Source organism: Bombina bombina, chromosome 8 (genome assembly GCF_027579735.1).
Source record: "Bombina bombina isolate aBomBom1 chromosome 8, aBomBom1.pri, whole genome shotgun sequence".
NCBI classification, from domain to species: Eukaryota; Metazoa; Chordata; class Amphibia; order Anura; family Bombinatoridae; genus Bombina; species Bombina bombina.
In genome coordinates, this window is record NC_069506.1 from 292,885,664 (window position 1) to 292,910,333 (window position 24,670).

Here is a 24,670-nt window from a genome sequence, read left to right on the forward strand (position 1 = left end):
ATGAAAAATAGTTATAAAGCTTTAGTAGAGCCAGTATAGTATTGAGCACATTGCACTACAATGAATTTGGTAGATTCCATAACTCTCAATATCATCATTGCACATCCTTCTCAAAGTGTTCTTTCATTTGGTTCTTTGTGATGATATAACCGTTTTAGTCACTCCAATCTAGTGAGATTGCTTATACATCAGTGTGCTGTGAACAGTATGTGCATGTATGCCACACTCTTTACCATAAGCTGCCTATGTGGTCTTGTACACCCACATACAGTATATAGTATTATTATCTTACCCTGTTGCATCCCATTCCACTCTGGGCACCTATTCTGTCGATTCGACCTCCAAAGCAGTCTGAAGATCTTCTCATGCTCCTTGGTGCATTCAGAAGCTCTCTTAACTTATTTTTCAGTGGGGATATCTTGTCAGGTTGAGCCCATGGTCCTCTGTTGTAGACCATTTCTGTTTGTGGCCTTGAGGAATCTCCAGTCCATGATGAAGCTGGGTTAGATGAGTCTGAAGTGTCATAGTTCTGGGCAAATGGATCTTGCAGTGGAGCAACTGGTTCTTCAGCTGGAAGTCTATCTTCCAAGCGCTCCAGGAGACTCTGTGAAAATATATTAGATATGGTTACCCAATGACTAATGTCCTAGTGATGACCCATAAGTATATTTAATTTCATTGAGTTGGGATGTTAGGATAGGTTTGTCAAACAGAAGTAAAAGTGGATTTTATTGTTAGTATGTTTCAAAACATCCCAAAATGTTATTTTTGTTGACTGTTTAAGAGTAAGTTATTTTTTTTTAGATATATACACAGTACATTATTTCATTTTTAACTGAGCATCTATTAAATTGGAATTGGAAAAATGCTTTATATTTAATTCATAAGCATTTGTATGGACGTTCTAAACTATGCTTCTATCATTATTTAGGTTAACAAAGTAATAAAAGCTTTGGTAATGTGTATATTATAAAGCACCAGTTAATATACAACTATTACTAGTAGTGAGTCATAAAATAATAATAATGTATTGTGCCCCAAGTGGATATGATATTGCATAAAAAAGTCTTATACACGCTGGGAACAACTAGTTTACTGACTTAAAGGTTTATAGGTGGTACCCTAAGAGTAGACAATTAGCAGCTAGTGAAACGCAAGCCAGAAAAAGTAAATGTAATCATTTGCTTTGTGTTCCAGGGTGGGTGTATATGTCTAGGAATGTCTATACTGTAGATATAGTATAGGTATAAAAATAGCTTCGCTGCACCATGATATAGTATATACATAACAATAGCTTCACTGCACCATGATATAGTATATACATAACAATAGCTTCACTGAACCATGATATAGTATATACATAACAATAGCTTCACTGAACCATGATATAGTATATACATAACAATAGCTCCACTGCACCATGATATAGTATATACATTACAATATCTTTGCTGCACCATGATATAGTATATACATAACAATAGCTTCACTGCACCATGATATAGTATATGCACAACAATAGCTTCACTGCACCATGATATAGTATATACACAACAATAGCTTCACTGCACCATGATATAGTATATACACAATAGCTTCACTGCACCATGATATAGTATATACACAACAATAGCTTCACTGCACCATGATATAGTATATACACAACAATAGCTTCACTGCACCATGATATAGTATATACACAACAATAGCTTCACTGCACCATTATATAATATAGACACAATAGCTTTACTGCACCATGATATAGTATATACATAACAATAGCTTCACTGCACCATGATATAGTATAGGCACAACAATAGCTTCACTGCACCATGATATAGTATATACATAAATAGCTTCACTGAACCATGATATAGTATATACATAACAATAGCTTCACTGAACCATGATATAGTATAGACATAACAATAGCTTCAATGCACCATGATATAGTATATACATAACAATAGCTTCACTGCACCATGATATAGTATAGACACAATAGCTTCACTGCACCATGATATAGTATAGACACAACAATAGCTTCACTGCACCGTGATATAGTATATACACAACAATAACTTCACTGCACCATGATATAGTATATACACAACAATAGCTTCACTGCACCTTGATATAGTATAGACACAACAATAGCTTCACTGCACCTTGATATAGTATAGACACAACAATAGCTTCACTGCACCATGATATAGTATATACACAACAATAGCTTCACTGCACCATGATATAGTATATACACAACAATAGCTTCACTGCACCATGATATAGTATATACATAACAATAACTTCACTGCACCATGATAAAGTATATACATAACAATAACTTCACTGAACCATGATATAGTATATACATAACAATAACTTCACTGCACCATGATATAGTATATACATAACAATAACTTCACTGCACCATGATATAGTATATACATAACAATAACTTCACTGCACCATGATATAGTATATACATAACAATAACTTCACTGCACCATGATATAGTATATACACAACAATAACTTCACTGCACCATGATATAGTATATACACAACAATAGCTTCACTGCACCATGATATAGTATATACACAACAATAGCTTCACTGCACCATGATATAGTATATACACAACAATAGCTTCACTGCACCATGATATAGTATATACACAACAATAGCTTCACTGCACCATGATATAGTATATACATAACAATAGCTTCACTGCACCATGATATAGTATATACACAACAATAGCTTCACTGCACCATGATATAGTATATACACAACAATAGCTTCACTGCACCATGATATAGTATATACACAACAATAACTTCACTGCACCATGATATAGTATATACACAACAATAGCTTCACTGCACCATGATATAGTATATACACAACAATAGCTTCACTGCACCATCATATAGTATATACACAACAATAACTTCACTGCACCATGATATAGTATATACACAACAATAACTTCACTGCACCATGATATAGTATATACACAACAATAGCTTCACTGCACCATGATATAGTATATACACAACAATAACTTCACTGCACCATGATATAGTATATACACAACAATAGCTTCACTGCACCATGATATAGTATATACACAACAATAACTTCACTGCACCATGATATAGTATATACACAACAATAACTTCACTGCACCATGATATAGTATATACATAACAATAGCTTCACTGCACCATGATAAAGTATATACACAACAATAGCTTCACTGCACCATGATAAAGTATATACACAACAATAGCTTCACTGCACCATGATAAAGTATATACACAACAATAACTTCACTGCACCATGATATAGTATATACACAACAATAGCTTCACTGCACCATGATATAGTATATACACAACAATAGCTTCACTGCACCATGATATAGTATATACACAACAATAGCTTCACTGCACCATGATATAGTATATACACAACAATAGCTTCACTGCGCCATGATAAAGTATATACACAACAATAGCTTCACTGCGCCATGATATAGTATATACACAACAATAACTTCACTGCACCGTGATATAGTATATACACAACAATAGCTTCACTGCACCGTGATATAGTATATACACAACAATAGCTTCACTGCACCGTGATATAGTATATACACAACAATAGCTTCACTGCACCGTGATAAAGTATATACACAACAATAGCTTCACTGCACCGTGATATAGTATATACACAACAATAACTTCACTGCACCGTGATATAGTATAGACACAACAATAGCTTCACTGCGTCATGATATAGTATAGACACAACAATAGCTTCACTGCACCATGATATAGTATATACACAACAATAGCTTCACTGCACCATGATATAGTATATACACAACAATAGCTTCACTGCACCATGATATAGTATATACACAACAATAGCTTCACTGCACCATGATATAGTATATACACAACAATAGCTTCACTGCACCATGATATAGTATATACACAACAATAACTTCACTGCACCATGATATAGTATATACACAACAATAGCTTCACTGCACCATGATAAAGTATATACACAACAATAGCTTCACTGCACCATGATATAGTATATACACAACAATAACTTCACTGAACCATGATATAGTATATACATAACAATAACTTCACTGCACCATGATATAGTATATACATAACAATAACTTCACTGAACCATGATATAGTATATACATAACAATAACTTCACTGCACCATGATATAGTATATACATAACAATAACTTCACTGCACCATGATATAGTATATACATAACAATAGCTTCACTGCACCATGATATAGTATATACACAACAATAGCTTCACTGCACCATGATATAGTATATACACAACAATAGCTTCACTGCACCATGATATAGTATATACACAACAATAGCTTCACTGCACCATGATATAGTATATACACAACAATAGCTTCACTGCACCATGATATAGTATATACACAACAATAACTTCACTGCACCATGATATAGTATATACACAACAATAGCTTCACTGCACCATGATAAAGTATATACACAACAATAGCTTCACTGCACCATGATATAGTATATACACAACAATAGCTTCACTGCACCATGATAAAGTATATACATAACAATAACTTCACTGCACCATGATAAAGTATATACACAACAATAGCTTCACTGCACCATGATAAAGTATATACACAACAATAGCTTCACTGCACCATGATATAGTATATACACAACAATAGCTTCACTGCACGATGATAAAGTATATACACAACAATAGCTTCACTGCACGATGATAAAGTATATACACAACAATAGCTTCACTGCACGATGATAAAGTATATACACAACAATAACTTCACTGCACCATGATATAGTATATACACAACAATAGCTTCACTGCACCATGATATAGTATATACACAACAATAACTTCACAGCACCATGATATAGTATATACACAACAATAGCTTCACTGCACCATGATATAGTATATACACAACAATAACTTCACAGCACCATGATATAGTATATACACAACAATAACTTCACAGCACCATGATATAGTATATACACAACAATAACTTCACTGAACCATGATATAGTATATACACAACAATAACTTCACTGCACCATTATATAATATAGACACAACAATAGCTTCACTGCACCATTATATAATATAGACACAACAATAGCTTCACTGCACCATTTATTTTCAGTGCCTTGACATATGAAGTTACAGATGTGTTCAGCCATATAAGATAATTTATCACATTCATCGATATCATATGTTTATTACTATTTCAGTTTTACAAGTGTAGCTTAATTGCTTGATATTAGATTTACAAATCCTCTGTCTGCCACTGTAGTGAATTGTACACATAAGCAACCAGAAAGGGTTAATGTGTTATCGCTATAAACAATATGACAATAGTACACTTAACATCTATTGTGATAAGACGGCTGATATTTACTGTCGCTGCACAGATCTATATGTCGTCCCTTACAAACACCCGATAAGAGTTCAGTAAAATAGCGCAAATGTGAGAGAAAATTACTTGTTATACTGTAACAAAACTGACTTATGTACTTTATTTACAAAACAACATATGGAGTATAAGACATCAGATTTACTGTTACAGTTTGTCTGATCTTACAATTAAAAATAATGTCCTAAAAGGCAAAACAGTATTATAGCTAGAAGGCTGGAAAACAAATTACTAGTGAAGAGAGGAAACTGTATTAGCCCAATCATATTAAAAAGCAAGCAAAAACGTAACATTTCATACTTACACTGCGAATACCAGTCTTGCTTACGTATATACATAAAATATAAATAAATCGGTAACTTCGAGAAAAGCAAAGGGACTAGATATTTACAACGCTTGATATATTTTGCAGCCCCCCTCTTGTGTAAACTAAAGTATTTATATAACGATTACAAATATTACTTGTTATGAGATGGCAGAGGTGGTGGTACCGGTGAATACCCCCACAAAAAAAAAAAAAAAATATATATACACATACATAAAGCCTCACCATTCCATGTTCATTGTAGTCTGTGACAAGGGAACTAGCTTTCTAATTAGATAGATACAAAGACTTTTTATACTTTATGGCATTGTATTTAATTCAGTCCAATTAGATTGTATGCACAATAAAGTATTATATAGTATTTGCTTTGGCCATTATATATCATTAACACAACAAACTATAATTGTAATTAGATTTGTTGATATATTAGTTGTTATTATAATTGCTTGTACTCAGGTAAAGAGTCTGTTTAATACCAACATTAGCGGATACAATTCTTACCTTTAAATCAGTTAGATCTGAGGATAAGACGGAACCATACATTGGGTTGCCTCTGGCCTTTATCACAGCAAGAATTAGAAGGATAAAACTCATGTATACAACCAGTGAGGTCCCCATGTCTCTCACGGCTTCTGTCCCTTGACCAAGCTCTCTATTGCTTGCACTCAGTTTGGTCCTGTGAACCACAACCCCAACCATTTATATATGGAGCAATGACACGAGTTTGTCCGAGGAATGAACCCTTCACATTCTAGCACTTCCGAATGATAAAGAGTCTGTTTTGAGGCCAACAGAAGATTCCCTTTTAAAGTTATCCTCTCCATGCCATAGCCAAGGACTCAGCAAAGATGTGGCCTAAGCACTTTACTGGCTGACCCCTGCTGGAGCATTCACATTCTTGCTGATTTGGTTTGAGAGTTTTCTCACATGCGGTGTCTAGTGAAGGAGACATACAGCCCATCTATCTGTTCCTGCATTCTTTATCCATGTTTCCTGGAAATGAAGAAGATTCACACTGATGACCAATGCATTTATTAGCATCATACAACTAGCTCACTAGGTGCACGCTAACAGATCATACAATTAAGTTGTACATGGTTTTAATGGTATCAGAAAGCCGGGTCCTGAATGCTCCTGTTTTAGCACATGGAGTAGACTATAGCTATACAAATAAATATGAATTATTTTGTGTTTTTAATCATTTCATTCACTTTGTCAATCATATAATTTTATGATGTGAACCTACATAAAAGCGTTGTGCACATAACTTCAATCTGCCACTCAAAACAGGTTTTGGGTTTTTAAGAGGTTTAAGTGCTATAATTTGGAAAGCAAAAACAAAAATCTTGCAGAAAAACAAACCGATAATAATTTGGTTTATGATCGATTGGAATGCTATTTTGCAATTGTCCATATCCCTATCTAAGATATAGGGGGGTATTATTGTGGCACAAAGGCTTTTGAAAAGTTTATGATAATTGGTTATTATAAGGTTTTCAAATGAATTAAAAAGGCCTGTGAAAAGCACTTTGCAAGGCATTCTATATGCAACTTCTCTTGTATAAGAATGGGAGCTAATGATAGCAAATACATTTAAAAATTCATGGGTCATAAAAAAGCTATCAAGATAACATAAGGTCATCTGATACCATAATATGTGACTTTTTGTTCTTATATAATGTGTTAAAGGGACAGTCAACACCAGAATTTTTGTTGTTTAAAAGATAGATAATCCCTTTATTATCCATTCCCCAGTTTTGCATAACAAACACAGTTATAATAATACACTTTTACCTCTGTTATTACCTTGTATCTAAGCCTCTGCAAACTGCCCCCTTATTTCAGTTCTTTTGACAGACTTGCATCTTAGCCAATCAGTGCTCACTCATAGGTAACTTCACGTGCGTGAGCTCAATGTTATCTATATAAAAAACATGAACTAACACCCTCTAGTGGGGAAAACTATCAAAATGTGTTCAGATTAGAGGCAGACTTTAAGTTCTAAGAAATTAGCATATGAACCTCCTAGGTTTAGCGTTCAACTAAGAATACCAAGAGTACAAAGCAAAATTGGTGATAAAAGTAAATTGAAAAGTTGTTTAAAATTACATGCCCTATTTAAATCATGAAAGTTTATTTTGGACTTGACTGTCCCTTTAATGTCTTGTTTTACAGGATATTCCTGTGGGTCTTCGGTATTTGATGGTGTGGGCATACGTTGAATTAACTGTCTCAATCTCTAATCATCAGCCATCAATCATTGACCCACTAAATGACTAAACTTAATACAAAGAGGTGATTTTGTTTTATCCTAAATTAATTCCAGCATAGCAGGTGTGACTGCTTCACATGATAGACCTGTAATCAGTTGTAGTATTGTTTTTCAGTGTCCATTATTTAAAAACCTTATTGTGTTAACTGCTAATGTGAATTCACCAGTGTCAATGCAAACACAAACATCTTGCAAGGGTCCTTCACCTATCTAGTTCAGCAGCAGAACATAGCACCGTTAATTTAAAAGGAAGTAGATTTAGATTTCTTTTTTTTTTAGTTATCAAACTGTAGAAGAGCAAGTTGTATTACTTCTTAACAGCATCTTAAAGTTCATTGCAGAGATTGCATTTTTAGTATACTCATCTTTTTCTAGGATTTCAGAGGTAGAATATTTCTCTTTTTCATGCATGGTCATGTGCGTATGCTCATAGATGCAAGAGCGGCTGATACCTGAGAATGGGCATATATATATATATATATATATATATATATATATCACCTCACTACCTGACCACTTGACCCTATCCCTTCACATCTAATACCTTCTCTGTCTTCTACCCTCACCCCAGCTCTTACTCATATTCAACTGATCCCTTACTACTGGTTCATTTCCATCATCCTTCAAACATGCAAAGGTCACCCCATCCTCAAAAAACCCTCCCTCGACCCCAATTCTCCTGCAAACTACCGCCCCATATCACTGCTTCCGCTAGCTTCAAAAGTCCTGGAAAAACTAGTTTTGATCGCCTAACCCACTTCCTGTCCTCCAACTCATTGCTTGACTCCCTGCAATCTGGCTTCCGTCCCCAACACTCAACTGAGACTGCCCTCACCAAGGTTACTAACGATCTTCTTTCTGCTAAATATAATTGCCACTATTCTATACTTATCTTACTTGACCTGCCTGCTGCCTTTGACACTGTTGACTATCCCCTCCTCCTACGAACTCTCAGCTCCCTTGGGCTCGGTGACATTGCCCTCTCCTGGATCCATTCTTATCTCTCTAATAGGTCCTTTACTGTCTCTCCTTGGTCTAGATTCAAAAATTGTGAACTGGGTGGAATGCTGGCTTAAAGACAGAAAACAAAGTGTCTTAGTAAATGGAGTTCATTTAGCAGAGGGGGCTGTTACTAGTGTTGTTCCTCGGGGGTCAGTTTTGGGGCCTGTTTTGTTTAACATATTTATCTGTGATATCAGCAAAGGGCTACAGGCGAAAGTATGTCTGTTTGTTACAAATTTTTGTATCATCTGCAGAGTGGATGTTCCAGGGGGCAGACAAAATGAGAAGTGATATACAACAATTGGAGGATTGGACAAATGACTGGGAACTAAAGTTAAACAAAGCAAAGTGTAAAATAATGCATTTAGGGAAGAAAAATCTAAATGTTAATTACAGACTCAATTACACTTTACTGACTGTTACAGATGAGGAACAGGACTTGGGAATTATTATTTCAGATTATTTAAAACTAAGTAAACAATGTAGTAATGCAACGAGTAAGGCTAGCAGAATGCTTGGATGTATTGGTAGAGGTATTTGCAGCAGAAATAGTAAGGTTCTTATGCCACTTTATAGATCATTAGTTAGGCCTCATCTTGAGTATTGTGTGCAGTTCTGGAGGCCATATCTTCAGAAGTATGTTAACAAACTTGAATCTGTGCAAAGGAAGGCTACCAAAATGGTACATGGTCTAAAAAAATAAAACTTACCAGGATAGGCTCAATTACCTAAATATGTATAGCTTAGAGGAGAGAAGGGAAAGAGGTGATATGATAGCAACTTTCAAGAACGTTAAAGGGCTTAGTAAAACTGAGGCTATGGGTATTTTACATAAAATGGAAAATTCAAGAACAAGGGGTCATGATCTCAAGCTAAAGGGTAGTAGATTCAGGAGTAATTTGAGGAAGCACTTATTTACAGAAAGAGTGATTGATTTATGGAATAAACTTCCTCAAGAGGTAGTAGCAACAAACACTGTGGGGGACTTTAAAAATGCATGGGACAAGCATAGGGCTATCCTACGAACTAGATACGTTTATACTGTTAGGTAAGGTCGGGCAGACTTGCTGGGCCTATGGCTCTTATCTGCCATCAATATCTATGTTTCTATGTTTCATTTGCTGGCAACTCCTCCTTTCCATTGCCTCTGTCTGTTGGAGTACCTCAAGGCTCTATTCTAGGCCCTCTACTCTTCTCTATTTATACTTCCTCACTGAGTAAACGTATTAGTAGCTATGGCTTCAACTTTCACCTCTATGCTGATGATACTCAGATATACCTATTCACCCCTGCACTCTCTCCTTCTGTCCTTTCCCACATCAGCGACTGCTTATCTGGCATTTCTTCCTGGATGGCTTCTCACCATCTAAAAATCAACATGTCTAAGACTGAGCTTCTTCTAATCCCCCCATCTAATTCTACTCCAGTTTCTAACTTTACCATCACTGTTAGTGACACCACTAGTCCGCTGCCTTGTAGTTACACTTGACTTCAATCTGTCCTTCATACACCACATCCAATTGCTCTCTTCATCCTGTCGCAAACATCTACGCAATATCTCCAAAATTCGTCCTTTTCTGAGTTAAAATTCCCTAGTAATTTCCCAGCTTGACTAACAATCTACTAACTGGCCTTCCTCTCTCCGGCCTCTCCCCCCTTCAATCCATCCTAAATGCTTCTGCTAGGCTAATCCACCTCTCCCGATGCTCTGTATCCGCTGCACCCCTCTGTGAATGCCTTCACTGACTCCCCATTCACAGCAGAATTAAATTCAAAATTCTCTCTCTGACCTACAAAGCCCTTACCAATGCAGCCCCCCCTACCTGTCCTCACTCATCAACAAATATACTCCAGCCCGTCCCCTAAGATCCAACAACGATCTACTCCTTGCCTCTTCTACCATCACCTCCTCCCATGCTAGACTACAGGACTTCTCTTGTGTGGCACCAACCCTCTGGAACGCACTTCCTCGAGCTGTCAGACTTTCCCCCAACCTCTCCTCCTTTAAACGCTCCCTAAAGACCTTCTTGTTCAGGGAAGCCTATAACCAAATCAGTAACAAATTAATTTCACTTGCCTAATAGTTGCCCTTATCTAACTCAACACTAACATCATTCCCACCTTTGCAGTACCCACCTCCTGTTTCTCACCCTCCTACCCATTTAGATTGTAAGTTCCCACGGGTACAGGGCTCCCAATTCCCCCTGTATTTGTTTGTTAAATTTTGTCTGGTGTCTCATATTGTACTGTCCTTTTATCTTTGTTTCCCATGTACAGTGTTGCGGAATCTGTTGCTGCTTTATAAAGAATAATATATAAATATATATATATATATATATTTATTTATTTTTACAGCAAACTATAAGAAAAGAAATAGGACATACAATTCAATTAACTATATAGGAGATAGGGCACTAGTGGTCATCTAGCACACAGTAGCAAATATTATAGGCAGTCCCATGCAATAAGCACAATGTTTAAGCGTTATGATACTGGACAGCTAGCACACAGTGATCAGCTAGCTCACAGTAAAAAAATGTTATTAGCAATCCCATGCAAAGAGCACAAAAATTTCAGCGTTATGCATATGACAATATGAATCATTTAGAGAGACCTCAAAACATACTACACCCTACTGCACTCGGTACCCAAGAAATTACAAGGGATAATTACCGGACAGAAACAATCTTGGGATCTAAGTATGATGAGGTGCCTTATATATGGCATACATATGATCATATCATAGCAATAGTAAAACAGCAGTTACGTACAGATATTTTCAAACATATGCATGTCAGCAAGGAAAAGGTTGTAACAGTTCACATGTAGCATATCCAACACAGAGCAATCAAGGTCAAACCAGGCTGACCCTCCACCAATAGCGGTTATTGCAAAGTTAAGTTATTTTCCAGATATTAGCAAATGTAGTTGTTGTTACACTTATCTGACTCCAGGACATATAATTGTAATCCACATGAACCGTCAGGTCTCTGCTGTAGTATCCGCTTCCAGTGCTCCTTCAATATACCAGCTGCTACTTAGTGTGCTATACACGCCGAGATCCACATGGCATAAGCAAACAGCATCATCACTTCCGGGTTAGTCATGTGAGTAATCTCGGCGTGTATAGCACACTAAGTAGCAGCACATTTTTTCACTGTGAGCTAGCTGATCACTGTGTGCTAGCTGTCTAGTATCATAACGCTTAAACATTGTGCTTATTGCATGGGACTGCCTATAATATTTGCTACTGTGTGCTAGCTGACCACTGTGTGCTAGCTGTTCATTATCAATATTCCATCACATTCAGACCTCATATGTTACCTGTCTGACACTATCCCTCACTAATATAGGATAGCATGTGCAGCAAGGGTATAGTGTGTTTGGAATATTTATAAACCATTAGCATATTTTGTGCTGTTTGTACTAGGTGTGCACACCTTCAGGGTTAAATAATTTGATGTCATGTGTTGGTATACATATATTATGTCTTGACTATTGGTGATATATGGATTAGAGATGTAACTCCATTATTAAGATATTAAATATTTTGATTCATTTATAAAAGAGTGCTTGATTCCCTATCTCCTATATAGTTCATTGAATTGTATGTTCTATTTCTATTCTTATAGTTTGCTGTAAAAATATTTCTTATAGGGTCTGCACCATTTACGACTATACTATTATTAGTCGATTATTATAAGGTTTATGTATTTACATCAACCGTTTGTCCGGTACCCCTTTGAATATATATATATATATATATATTTTTTTTTTTATATATATATATATATATATATATATATATATAGTCTGATCCTGGCAATAAGCAGTAAAATGGCTTTTAGCTAAGCCCTGTGCAAATTTAAGGTATGTGTGACACATTCCTCTTTTAACTGAGTGCTCACAAGAAAATGGGCATTATCTAAAGTGTTTGATACCAGTTTTACTGCAGATAGACCGATAGAATAATCAGATAAATCAATATAGGAAACTGGTGCTTGCTAGTAGAAGAAGTTATTCTCCAGTAGATATTATGAAGAACGGCCACAGCAAGTTCACTGATAGACTATATCCTAGATGTGTCTGCTAGACCATAGTTCATACACATATGATCTGCCAGTTTAGTTAACAAAAAATGCTTCCAGGATCTAAAGTCAGTAGTCAAGTAAGGTCAGAGGTTCAAACATGTAAATAGCTGTCCAAAAAGGATAGGAGCAGTCAAACCATTTTTACCTTTCAGACCTCTGGTTAAGTTTTTTAAATGTGCCTCAATTGCCCCCCAAAAATGTGTGATGTTGATTTTTTTTTTTTTTAATGTAGCATTTTTTATTTATATAAATATATATATATATATATATATATATTCAATTTTAATTTTTTTATTGAAAATAAATGATACATTGTGAGTAAAATTATACAATTACATATTAATATGCAATACAAACTGTTCGCAGTGGCTCAAATAGTGTATTCTGACATTTTACATTTTCTTAGAATTATGCGTTGTTGAAAAGTGATTTTCTATTACTCAACTATAGCTTAGGTCACATTGAAAACATTTCAATTTTAAAGGCAAATAATCTTTTAGCACTGATGTGAATTGTACATAGCAAGCATTTATAGTCAGGTTTCATATCTTAGTACTTTCATATATACTTTACAGTTATTCAGATGTTATAAACTCCTCCCTAAGTATTATTCTGACTTTATCTCTGGCTAGTTAACGTGGCTTCATGTTCTTCCCAATAGAACTTTATAGAGTGGTAAGAATCTAAACGATTTGTTTGCTGGTAGTGGTATTTTTCTAGCATTAAGAGCCTAGATACATTTTGTCTACATTCATTAATTGTGGGGATTTGCTGAGATTTCCATAGCCTCGGAATTAATTGTTTGGCACCACTTATCATGATGTATAACAAAGATAATCTGAACTGGCATTTTAATTTCGGAGGTTTGTTGAATAAAAAGATTAAAGGGTGTAAGTCAATATTTTTGCATATCACCTGTTCCATCTCAATCTTTGTTTCTTTCCAGTGCTCACTGATGCAGGGGCAAGTCCACTGTATATGAACCAGTGTGCTAACTTGTGAGCAGCCCCTGCAGCAGAGTTCACTAATGTTTGGGTAGATTATGTGCAGTCTACTCAGGTTAAGGTACCATCTGGTTAAAATTTTCATATTGGTTTCGGTAATACTCATGGAGGAAGGGGCTCTTCCCATCTTTTTAAATATAACTTGCCATTCTTTAGGTGGGATTTTTCCTACTTCTTAGTGAATTTTGGTAGTGGATTTGAATGTAGAGATATCAATATTCTATAGAATAAAGATAAACCTCTTTTAGAGGGTCCTAGGGAATGACACAGAGCCTCGAACGGTGACAGTGGTCTAATTAATTTCTGTCTGTCTTGACTATTGTGTATGAAGTGTGCTAGTTGAAAGTATGTGTACCAATTTTGTATTAAGAGTGGAAGTTTTTTTTTTTTATTTCATCTTCTGTGATAATCTTTCCATTGTTAAGTATTGTATACGCTGGGACAAGTGCATGAATATAATGTGAGTCTATGGAAGACGTCTTTAACAGCACTGGGAAGTCTGGGTTGGTGACAATAGGTGTTAGTGGTGAGGGGATGCTAGATAGATTCCTATTAGCCTTGAGAGTTTTGTCCCAGGTATTTAAAGTTTACTATAGTGATTCTCTGTGTTTGTGGGTGGATCTGTCTTTTAGTTTTATGCATCCAGCATAAAAACTCAAACCGTCACTTTTTGCTAGAGTATGCTCCAGACCCCCCCACTCCTTATGCTCTTTATGTTTACTCCAATATATTATACGGGTTAGGTGTGTTGCCACCCTATAATAGGACAAATTTGGAACTCCCAGTCCCCCATTAATTCTATTTCTTTACATTACATCTTTTGAGATCCTATGTTGTTTATTATTCCAGATGAATTTATAGGTCAATTTCTATAGGGAGGTTGAAAACGATACTGGTACAGGGATCGGTAGCGTCTGAAATAGATAAAGTATTTTTGGCAATAGGGTCATTTTAAAGGCATATATACGTCCTAGCCATGAAAGGCTTTTTTGACTCCAGCCTTGCAGGTCCGTATGGAGGTCCTGATATAATTTTTGATAGTTGAGTGAGAATATTTCCTGTGTGTTTTTTGCTATATTGATTCTTAGGTATTTTATTGATGTTGTTGAATGGGGAAATTATATTTAATGCTAATTTGTTGTAGTTCTGTTTCCCTCATTGCTATACCTAATACTTCAGACTTTGTACTGTTTATTTTGTAGTACGAGAAAATACTGAATAGCTCAGGGATTGAAGTAGTGAAGTTAAGGTTAGTAGCACATTGTCTGCGTAAAGTGACATCTTGTATTGATGTTGGCCTACCTTTAATCCTTGTATAGCCTCATTTTGCCTTACTCTCGCAGCTAGTATTTCTATAGTTAAGTCAAACAAAATTGGGGACAACGCGTTCCATTATGTATGTCTACCTTATTTGACAATGAATCATTAAGTCTAATTCTAGCAGTCGGCGTGGAGTACAGAGCCATAATTCTATCTATTGTTTTTTGTCCAAATCCAAACCTAGAGAGAACAGCCTTCAGTAAAGTACAATTATGTCTATCAAAAGCCTTCTCAGTGTCTATTGCTAATAGGAGTGTTGGGATTTTGTGTGTTTGTGCAAACTCTAATAGATGTACTACTTTGAGGGTGTTGTCCCTTGCTTTACGGTGCAGGACAAATCCTACTTGATTTAAATGTATTAATTGTGGCAGAATTCTATTTATGAGTGATGCGATAATACTAGCATAGACTTTGATGTCAACGTTTAGCAATGATATAGGTCTGAAATTTGAAGGTGTATCTGGGGTTTTGCCCAGTTTCGGAATGACCAAAATATGGGCTTCTAACATTATAGTGGGGAAGTGTGTTTGGTTATCTATGTTGTTGAACAGTGTCGTTAGGTACAGTGCTAGGATATGTGCAAATTTTTTATAGTACGTTACCGTAAATCCATCTGGTCCTGGGCTTTTTCCAATGGTTAACTGGGCAATGGCTGTTTGAATGTCTACTGTAGGGATAGGGGAATCTAATAGTTTTATTTTGCTCCTGAGTTAATCGCGGTGCATTATTAACATCTAAGTAAGAGGCCAAATCTATGGGTGAATCTGAGTGATGCTCAGCGTTATGGATGTTGTACAGATCATTATAATATTGTTCAAACTGCGGCAGGATATCTGATGTGGAATGTACTGATGTGTTTAAAGGTGTTTTAATTGAGTGGATATAAGTTTTAAATTTTTTGAGCTTGAGAGCTCTAGCTGAAAAGCTTCCCCGCTCTGTTGCTTTCAAAGTAAAAGCGTTGTTTAGTTTTCAGTGCAAGCAGGTTATATTCCTTAAGTAAAAGGTTCTGTAGTTCTTTCCTGGCCTCCTGAAGATTGTGATACAATTGCAGATCTCCTGGGTTTTGCTTATGGACATTCTTTAGTGTCAATAGGTTTTGGGATAGGTCGAGGTAATGTTGTCTAGCTATTTTCCTGATTTGTGATTTTAACTTAATGAATTATCCTAGCATATAACATTTGTGGGCTTCTCATACTATATATGGGTAGCTCGCTTCTAAGGAATTAAAGTGAAGAACTCTTTGAGCACATTTTCTAATCGTTCTATCGTATTAGTGTGTACTAAAAGGGTATCGTCTAGTTTCCATGTATAGGGATGTATAGGAGTGTTGGGCCATTTGAATTAAGCAACTACCGCTGAGTGATCAGACCAGGATGTGTGTGAGATTCTCGTGGATTGTAGTAATGTGAGTCCATCTGAGTTAGAGAAAAAGTAGTCCTGTCTACTGTATGAATGGTGTGGGTTTGAAAAAAATGTATAATCCTTTCTGTATGGGTATGTAAGTCTCAAGATATCATGTAAATTACAATCCTTCAACATCTTTCCTAAATATCTGATTGAATTCCTGGAGGTGGTTGGGTCTGGGTTAGTGGTGTCCATACGAGTATCTAATGGTATATTAAAATTGTCCACAATCGGGGGAACTTCCGGGCAGCGTCCATGACAGGACGCATCACTGCATGCTGCTCCAGCTTTTCAACTATAAACTTCACAATATGCCTACCACCAGCCTTATTTAGAGGAATAATCCTTAGAATTGAACTCTCCTGTTGTTGGTACACATAACAAGCCTACTATTTGTTTGAACTGCTGTTGGCATCAGTGCTCGGAACGGCTATTCCATCTAGGCTCTAACTATACCCCCGGCGGGGCTCTCTGGGCACTGTCGTTAAGCGGCACTCTATGTGCCTATTGTTTATTTCCTACACTTCATTTAGGAGATCGCTTGTCTAAGGACATTATACATTATTGGCATCATTTGACAATCTTTTTGGTTGCGGCTTTGGACCTGTGTCAAGTTGCGCTTTTGAACAGAATACAAAGATGGCGACCGCATGGGTAGAGGAGCTGTTTTTACTTATTGATGATCACTTTTCTAAATTGGAGCAAGTACTGACCTCAGCTTTCCCAAACACCCCATGTGGGTACCTGCACGAAGATGTTGAACACCCCATTTTGGCTGAGGTCACGGAACTAGAAGAAGAAGTACTTGGGGATTCAGACAGTGTAGCTGTATGCTCATACTTACCAGGAGGTACCGCAGGAGCGCAGATCCTTTTGCCTCTCACTTCGGATGTTCACCTATGTGAAAAAGCACTACCAATTGACGGGCAATCTCTCAAACCCCCTCTCAGTTCTTTGCAGGCTAATTGGCCAGTGCGGGAAGATTTCGGCTCGGTTATATCACGGGGCTTACCTCCAGATTTCCATCGGAGCCTGCCTTCAGTTTACAGTTGTGGATATGATGACATCGGGTCCCCCACGCAGCTTTTGATGTTGATTCTGCCTAGTGGGTCACACAGACCGGACCCCCTCTCACCTCCAAGCGCTACATATCGGCTTCGAGTGGCACCTAAAAATTCTCAGTACCTGCTCTTTTCGGTTCTTACCTTCAAAGCAGGCATAGGTTAAAACACCCCACACAGATGGATTGTCCACAAAGTTAGGAAAAGAGTGCAGGGATTAGTAGACATCGCAAAGGTATTGTTATTTAGTGTGAGTCATATACTTAGTTTTTACAATATGCTACAGTGAGAGGTGATTGGTCTCAACAATATCTTTATTTGTATGTTGTGAATCAGTCATTCTACCCACAGTACTCACACAGTTAACCATTAACTGACTGAATTTCTATTCAACCATATCTTGGGACTATTCTTGGAGACTCTGTGACTATTGGGATACTTGGATGTTTACTACTGATGCCAACAGGATAACGCATATATATCTTTAAAGTGGACAAGTCCTACCTTATGAGAGAGAACCTGTAATGTTGGACTAACCTCCTAGTCCAGACCTATAGTATTCATATTTACTACATGCATCTAGGCTGTATTATAAAGTCTTGCTAGATCTGTGTTTTGCTTTAAAGGTTTCTCTGTTTGTTTGTTTTTACCTATTATTATTATTCTAGTATGTCATTAATAATTAGCTTAAATGTTTTATGCAACAGTTATGTTATGCCCACCAACAGCAGCTATTCAGTTATCGTATTCTCGCAGCTAAGAGGGCTGCCCCATTGTCTGCGGCCGAGATGATGGAGTGCAGTATGCTCCTATGTTAAAGTTTACCCTTCTGATACAGCTGCTTGTTACTATACTACTAGTTTCTATATACTTGCCTTTTAGTTTTTGACTTTTGCAAACTTCACTTATAATCTTGAGAGGATAATCTTAATTCACTTATAATAAGACTCTATTTGTCTACCTTTCTCTACTAGTCCTTAAGAGTCCTGGTACAGTTTGAATCAAGTTAACCGCCTAGTCTCAAGAGTAGATCCCTATACATGCCAAGTCTCTTCCTTTTTTTTTTGTGTAGATTAATTTTCTTGCATCACAGATTAATCCTAACAGCCAATATATTTGAGATTTTCATTTTTTTTATTTTTTTTATTTTATTTGATACCCCCAATTTAATGCCAATGTTTCTTATATAGCAAGCTCAATCTTCTTCCACATAAAGAAAACAGGTTTTCCTTTCCTATCAATATATATATATATATATACCACTGTGTGTCAAGAGACCATTTCTTTCTTTTTTTCTAAATAACCATATTACACACAGAATTTATAAGAACATTACAATCTAAAAATTCTCTGAGACTCAAGAGTAGTCTCTTACTGTTCATTTTAACACCCTGTAGCTTGGTTCAATTAGGAATTAGTGTAGGTCCAAGAGTGGCCTCAAGAGATGTTTAGGGGGCTCCCAATTTGTTCATTAGAATTGTTTTCACTATATCAATACTGCTGTAAAAATAGAAAATTGAGGTTCAGTTGAGATCCGAGAGTGGTCTCCTTAGTTTTTTTTTTTACCTCCAATACCTATCTCACATAGAGTTGAGGTCCAAAAGTGGCCTCATTTACCATTTTGGAGGTTTACAAAAGATTTGGTATACTGCCTGAGTATTGTGCCCATCTCTTTATGCCTTTTTTATGTAATGCAGATATTCAATCACGATGCTATATCTCATGTTGTCTTCATTACAAACAGTTTTTATGGTGGCATTGTACTGTATATTTCTTGTATACCTTATGTTCAACCTCAAATAAAAAAAGAAAGAAAAAAAAAAAAAAAAAAAGAATCTCCAGATGACATCACAAAAAAAAAAAAATGCAGTTCTTAATTTTTCTGAAAAATTGGAATTGTTTAATGTTTGGAGCATATACATTGATCATCGTTGTAGGGATGCCGTAAAGAATGCCAAATATACCTAAGTATCTATACTCCTGATCTCTATTTGTCTGAATATGTTTAAACGGTATATCTTTGTGTATGGGGATACTAACTCCACTTCTGTATCAGCAGTCAACCCGCTTTTGTGGAGTTTGTGTCTCTGGCAGGGTTGTACCCTTTTATGTATAACAGATCCTCGTTTAATAAAAAGTTCTGGGTTACAAAATCCCCTTGCAACAGTCTTTTCTAGTTGTCTGTTGAAACAGGCTCAAATCAGTTTAGGCCCAATTTTTGTTGCACAGTTTTCCTATACTTGATACATACAGGGAGTGCAGAATTATTAGGCAAGTTGTATTTTTGAGGATTAATTTTATTATTGAACAAAAACCATGTTCTCAATGAACCCAAAAAACTCATTAATATCAAAGCTGAATATTTTTGGAAGTAGTTTTTAGTTTGTTTTTAGTTTTAGCTATTTTAGGGGGATATCTGTGTGTGCAGGTGACTATTGCTGTGCATAATTATTAGGCAACTTAACAAAAAAAAAATATATATACCCATTTAAATTATTTATTTTTACCAGTGAAACCAATATAACATCTCAACATTCACAAATATACATTTCTGACATTCAAAAACAAATCAGTGACCAATATAGCCACCTTTCTTTGCAAGGACACTCAAAAGCCTGCCATCCATGGATTCTGTCAGTGTTTTGATCTGTTCACCATCAACATTGCATGCAGCAGCAACCACAGCCTCCCAGACACTGTTCAGAGAGGTGTACTGTTTTCCCTCCTTGTAAATCTCCCATTTGATGATGGACCACAGGTTCTCAATGGGGTTCAGATCAGGTGAACAAGGAGGCCATGTCATTAGATTTTCTTCTTTTATACCCTTTCTTGCCAGCCACGCTGTGGAGTACTTGGACGCGTGTGATGGAGCATTGTCCTGCATGAAAATCATGTTTTTCTTGAAGGATGCAGACTTCTTCCTGTACCACTGCTTGAAGAAGGTGTCTTCCAGAAACTGGCAGTAAGACTGGGAGTTGAGCTTGACTCCATCCTCAACCCGAAAAGGCCCCACAAGCTCATCTTTGATGATACCAGCCCAAACCAGTACTCCACCTCCACCTTGCTGGAGTCTGAGTCGGACTGGAGCTCTCTGCCCTTTACCAATCCAGCCACGGGCCCATCCATCTGGCCCATCAAGACTCACTCTCATTTCATCAGTCCATAAAACCTTAGAAAAATCAGTCTTGAGATATTTCTTGGCCCAGTCTTGACGTTTCAGCTTGTGTGTCTTGTTCAGTGGTGGTCGTCTTTCAGCCTTTCTTACCTTGGCCATGTCTCTGAGTATTGCACACCTTGTGCTTTTGGGCACTCCAGTGATGTTGCAGCTCTGAAATATGGCCAAACTGGTGGCAAGTGGCATCTTGGCAGCTGCACGCTTGACTTTTCTCAGTTCATGGGCAGTTATTTTGCGCCTTGGTTTTTCCACACGCTTCTTGCGACCCTGTTGACTATTTTGAATGAAACGCTTGATTGTTCGATGATCACGCTTCAGAAGCTTTGCAATTTTAAGAGTGCTGCATCCCTCTGCAAGATATCTCACTATTTTTGACTTTTCTGAGCCTGTCAAGTCCTTCTTTTGACCCATTTTGCCAAAGGAAAGGAAGTTGCCTAATAATTATGTACACCTGATATAGGGTGTTGATGTCATTAGACCACACCCCTTCTCATTACAGAGATGCACATCACCTAATATGCTTAATTGGTAGTAGGCTTTCGAGCCTATACAGCTTGGAGTAAGACAACATGCATAAAGAGGATGATGTGGTCAAAATACTCATTTGCCTAATAATTCTGCACTCCCTGTATGCCTGATGCAGACTTTATGTGGTATATCTCTGGTTGATGAAATAAATGCTTGGGTACTGCTCCATTTCACTTTCAAAAGATCATTACCAAAGCTTGAAAAGTTTTGTGTATTCCCCAACTTTTATTAAAGTTGCTCTTGCTTATATTGTATTGGCAACCTCTGCTCTCCCCCCCCCCCCCCTTACAGTGTACCTGATTATATGGGTATAGCTTCAGCCTTGTCCCCAGTGCAAGTTCCGATGTCTTCACTGCACTCGGCGTTGTAGATGATTGCTACGTGGGATCTATGCTGCGTCACATCAGTGGCGGTTTTCTGTCCGGTCGTAGAAGATCTACGGTACAAACTTTTTTCTGGGTCTCACTTGAACCATCCCGACATGGAGAGCCTTATTGTTCGAATGGTGTTCTCATAGTCTGGTTTCAGCTATATTATGTGAGTTTTATGGGCAGATTAGTGAAGCCGGTGTTAGGAGCTCTGGAGTTATGCTGCCATCTTAGCTGCGTCCGGCTCCGCCCCTATTTATATTTTTTTAAACTGCACTAAGCAGTTTTTGGGGGCTAACGTTGGCTGGTGTGGGGTGTTACAAAAAAAGTCACTGAAAAGTGTATTCCCTGTAAATATATATGTACTGTATATGCTTATAAACATATCTATGTGTTAATATGTGTATATATAAATATTAACACATAAATATATATGTATATAAGCATATAGGTATATATTTATAATCTGCTGCAAAACTTTCCCCCCTCACGGCATGAGAATGAGGCTCCTATTGGAGCCTATGGAAGCTTCTCGTGAGCGCAATGCTTTCATGCAATGCGAATGCGAGTTCACATTTGCATTGCACTTGCCTTGTAATACCAGCACACATTTGCATGCGCTGGTATTACTAAATTGAGTGCAAATGTCAATTTCGTGGAATTGAATCTGTAATCTGTCCCTTTGTGTTTTAAAACTATATTTAATTGTCCTAATAATGCAGGGGGGGGGTGTTATTCATCACAAAATGCCATTGGCAATCTCTGGGTTCAGTTTAGTTCTCTCCTCTCACAACCAGTTATTATTTTTTGTAATTTAACAGCAATTCCTACGTCCCAGTGTAACAAAATAAAATATGATGCTTGACCTTTAGCTTTTTCTGTTTAAAAAGTTTTCTTATGGTTTCCAAGTTGTGCTCAGTTATAGAGAATTGTAATTAAGACTTCACAGAGTCTCTTAAAGTAATTGAATATTAATTTTAAAGAATATTAGGAAGAAAAGAACATTGTGTGCTTATATTTATCTCAGGCATACAGGGATGATGTGTACAAGTATTTCTAAGTAATTACTATTATTTAAGTATTTTATTTATATTAAAATAGAAAGATTCATGAGATTTCTATCAACTGCAAGCACGAGACAATATACTGTGATGTAAAACTATGTGCCCGATGATCTAAAGGTCTCTGGCCTGTGAGAGTCTATAAGAAGGCCCGCCAGTTAACATCTATACGAAGGCACACCAGTAAGAGTCTATAAGAAGGCTCACCAGTAAGAGTCTATAAGAAGGCCCGTCAGTTAACATCTATAAGAATGCTCACCAGTAAGAGTCTATAAGAAGGCTCACCAGTAAGAGTCTATAAGAAGGCTCACCAGTTAACATCTATAAGAATGCTCACCAGTAAGAGTCTATAAGAAGGCTCACCAGTAAGAGTCTATAAGAAGGCTCGCCAGTAAAAGTCTATAAGAAGGCTCGCCAGTAAGAGTCTATAAGAAGGCTCGCCAGTAAGAGTCTATAAGAAGGCTCGCCAGTAAGAGTCTATAAGAAGGCCCGCCAGTAAGAGTCTATAAGAAGGCCCGCCAGTTAACATCTATAAGAATGCTCACCGGTAAGAGTCTATAAGAAGGCTCGCCAGTAAGAGTTTATAAGAAGGCTCGCCAGTAAAAGTCTATAAGAAGGCTCGCCAGTAAGAGTCTATAAGAAGGCTCGCCAGTAAGAGTCTATAAGAAGGCTCGCCAGTAAGAGTCTATAAGAAGGCTCGCCAGTAAGAGTCTATAAGAAGGCCCGCCAGTTAACATCTATAAGAATGCTCACCAGTAAGAGTCTATAAGAAGGCTCACCAGTAAGAGTCTATAAGAAGGCTCACCAGTAAGAGTCTATAAGAAGGCTCGCCAGTAAGAGTCTATAAGAAGGCTCGCCAGTAAGAGTCTATAAGAAGGCTTGCCAGTAAGAGTCTATAAGAAGGCTCGCCAGTAAGAGTCTATAAGAAGGCTCGCCAGTAAGAGTCTATAAGAAGGCTCGCCAGTAAGAGTCTATAACAAGGCCCGCCAGTTAACATCTATAAGAATGCTCACCAGTAAGAGTCTATAAGAAGGCTCGCCAGTAAGAGTCTATAAGAAGGCTCGCCAGTAAGAGTCTATAAGAAGGCTTGCCAGTAAGAGACTATAAGAAGGTTCGCCAGTAAGCGTCTATAAGAATCCTCCTCAGTAAGAGTCTATAAGAAGGCTCACCAGTAAGAGTCTATAAGAAGGCTCGCCAGTAAGAGGCTATAAGAAGGCTCGCCAGTAAGAGTCTATAAGAAGGCTCGCCAGTAAGAGTCTATAAGAAGGCTCGCCAGTAAGAGTCTATAAGAAGGCTCGCCAGTAAGAGTCTATAAGAAGGCCCGCCAGTAAGAGTCTATAAGAAGGCTCGCCAGTAAGAGTCTATAAGAAGGCTCGCCAGTAAGAGTCTATAAGAAGGCCCGCCAGTTAACATCTATAAGAATGCTCACCAGTAAGAGTCTATAAGAAGGCTCACCAGTAAGAGTCTATAAGAAGGCTCACCAGTAAGACTCTATAAGAAGGCTTGCCAGTAAGAGTCTATAAGAAGGCT

General features: G+C 37.1%; 1 protein-coding gene across 1 annotated transcript; it reads right to left on the minus strand.

Annotated features, from left to right (window-relative positions):
• Positions 1-283: 283 nt before the first annotated feature.
• NPPA (natriuretic peptide A) lies at positions 284-6,472 on the minus strand. The gene is made up of 2 exons (XM_053691153.1): positions 6,356-6,472; positions 284-604 (listed from the first exon to the last, which is right to left on the minus strand). Exons 1-2 carry the CDS (start codon positions 6,470-6,472, stop codon positions 284-286), a joined length of 438 nt encoding a protein of 145 aa, XP_053547128.1.
• Between the last annotated feature and the right edge of the window lie 18,198 nt (positions 6,473-24,670).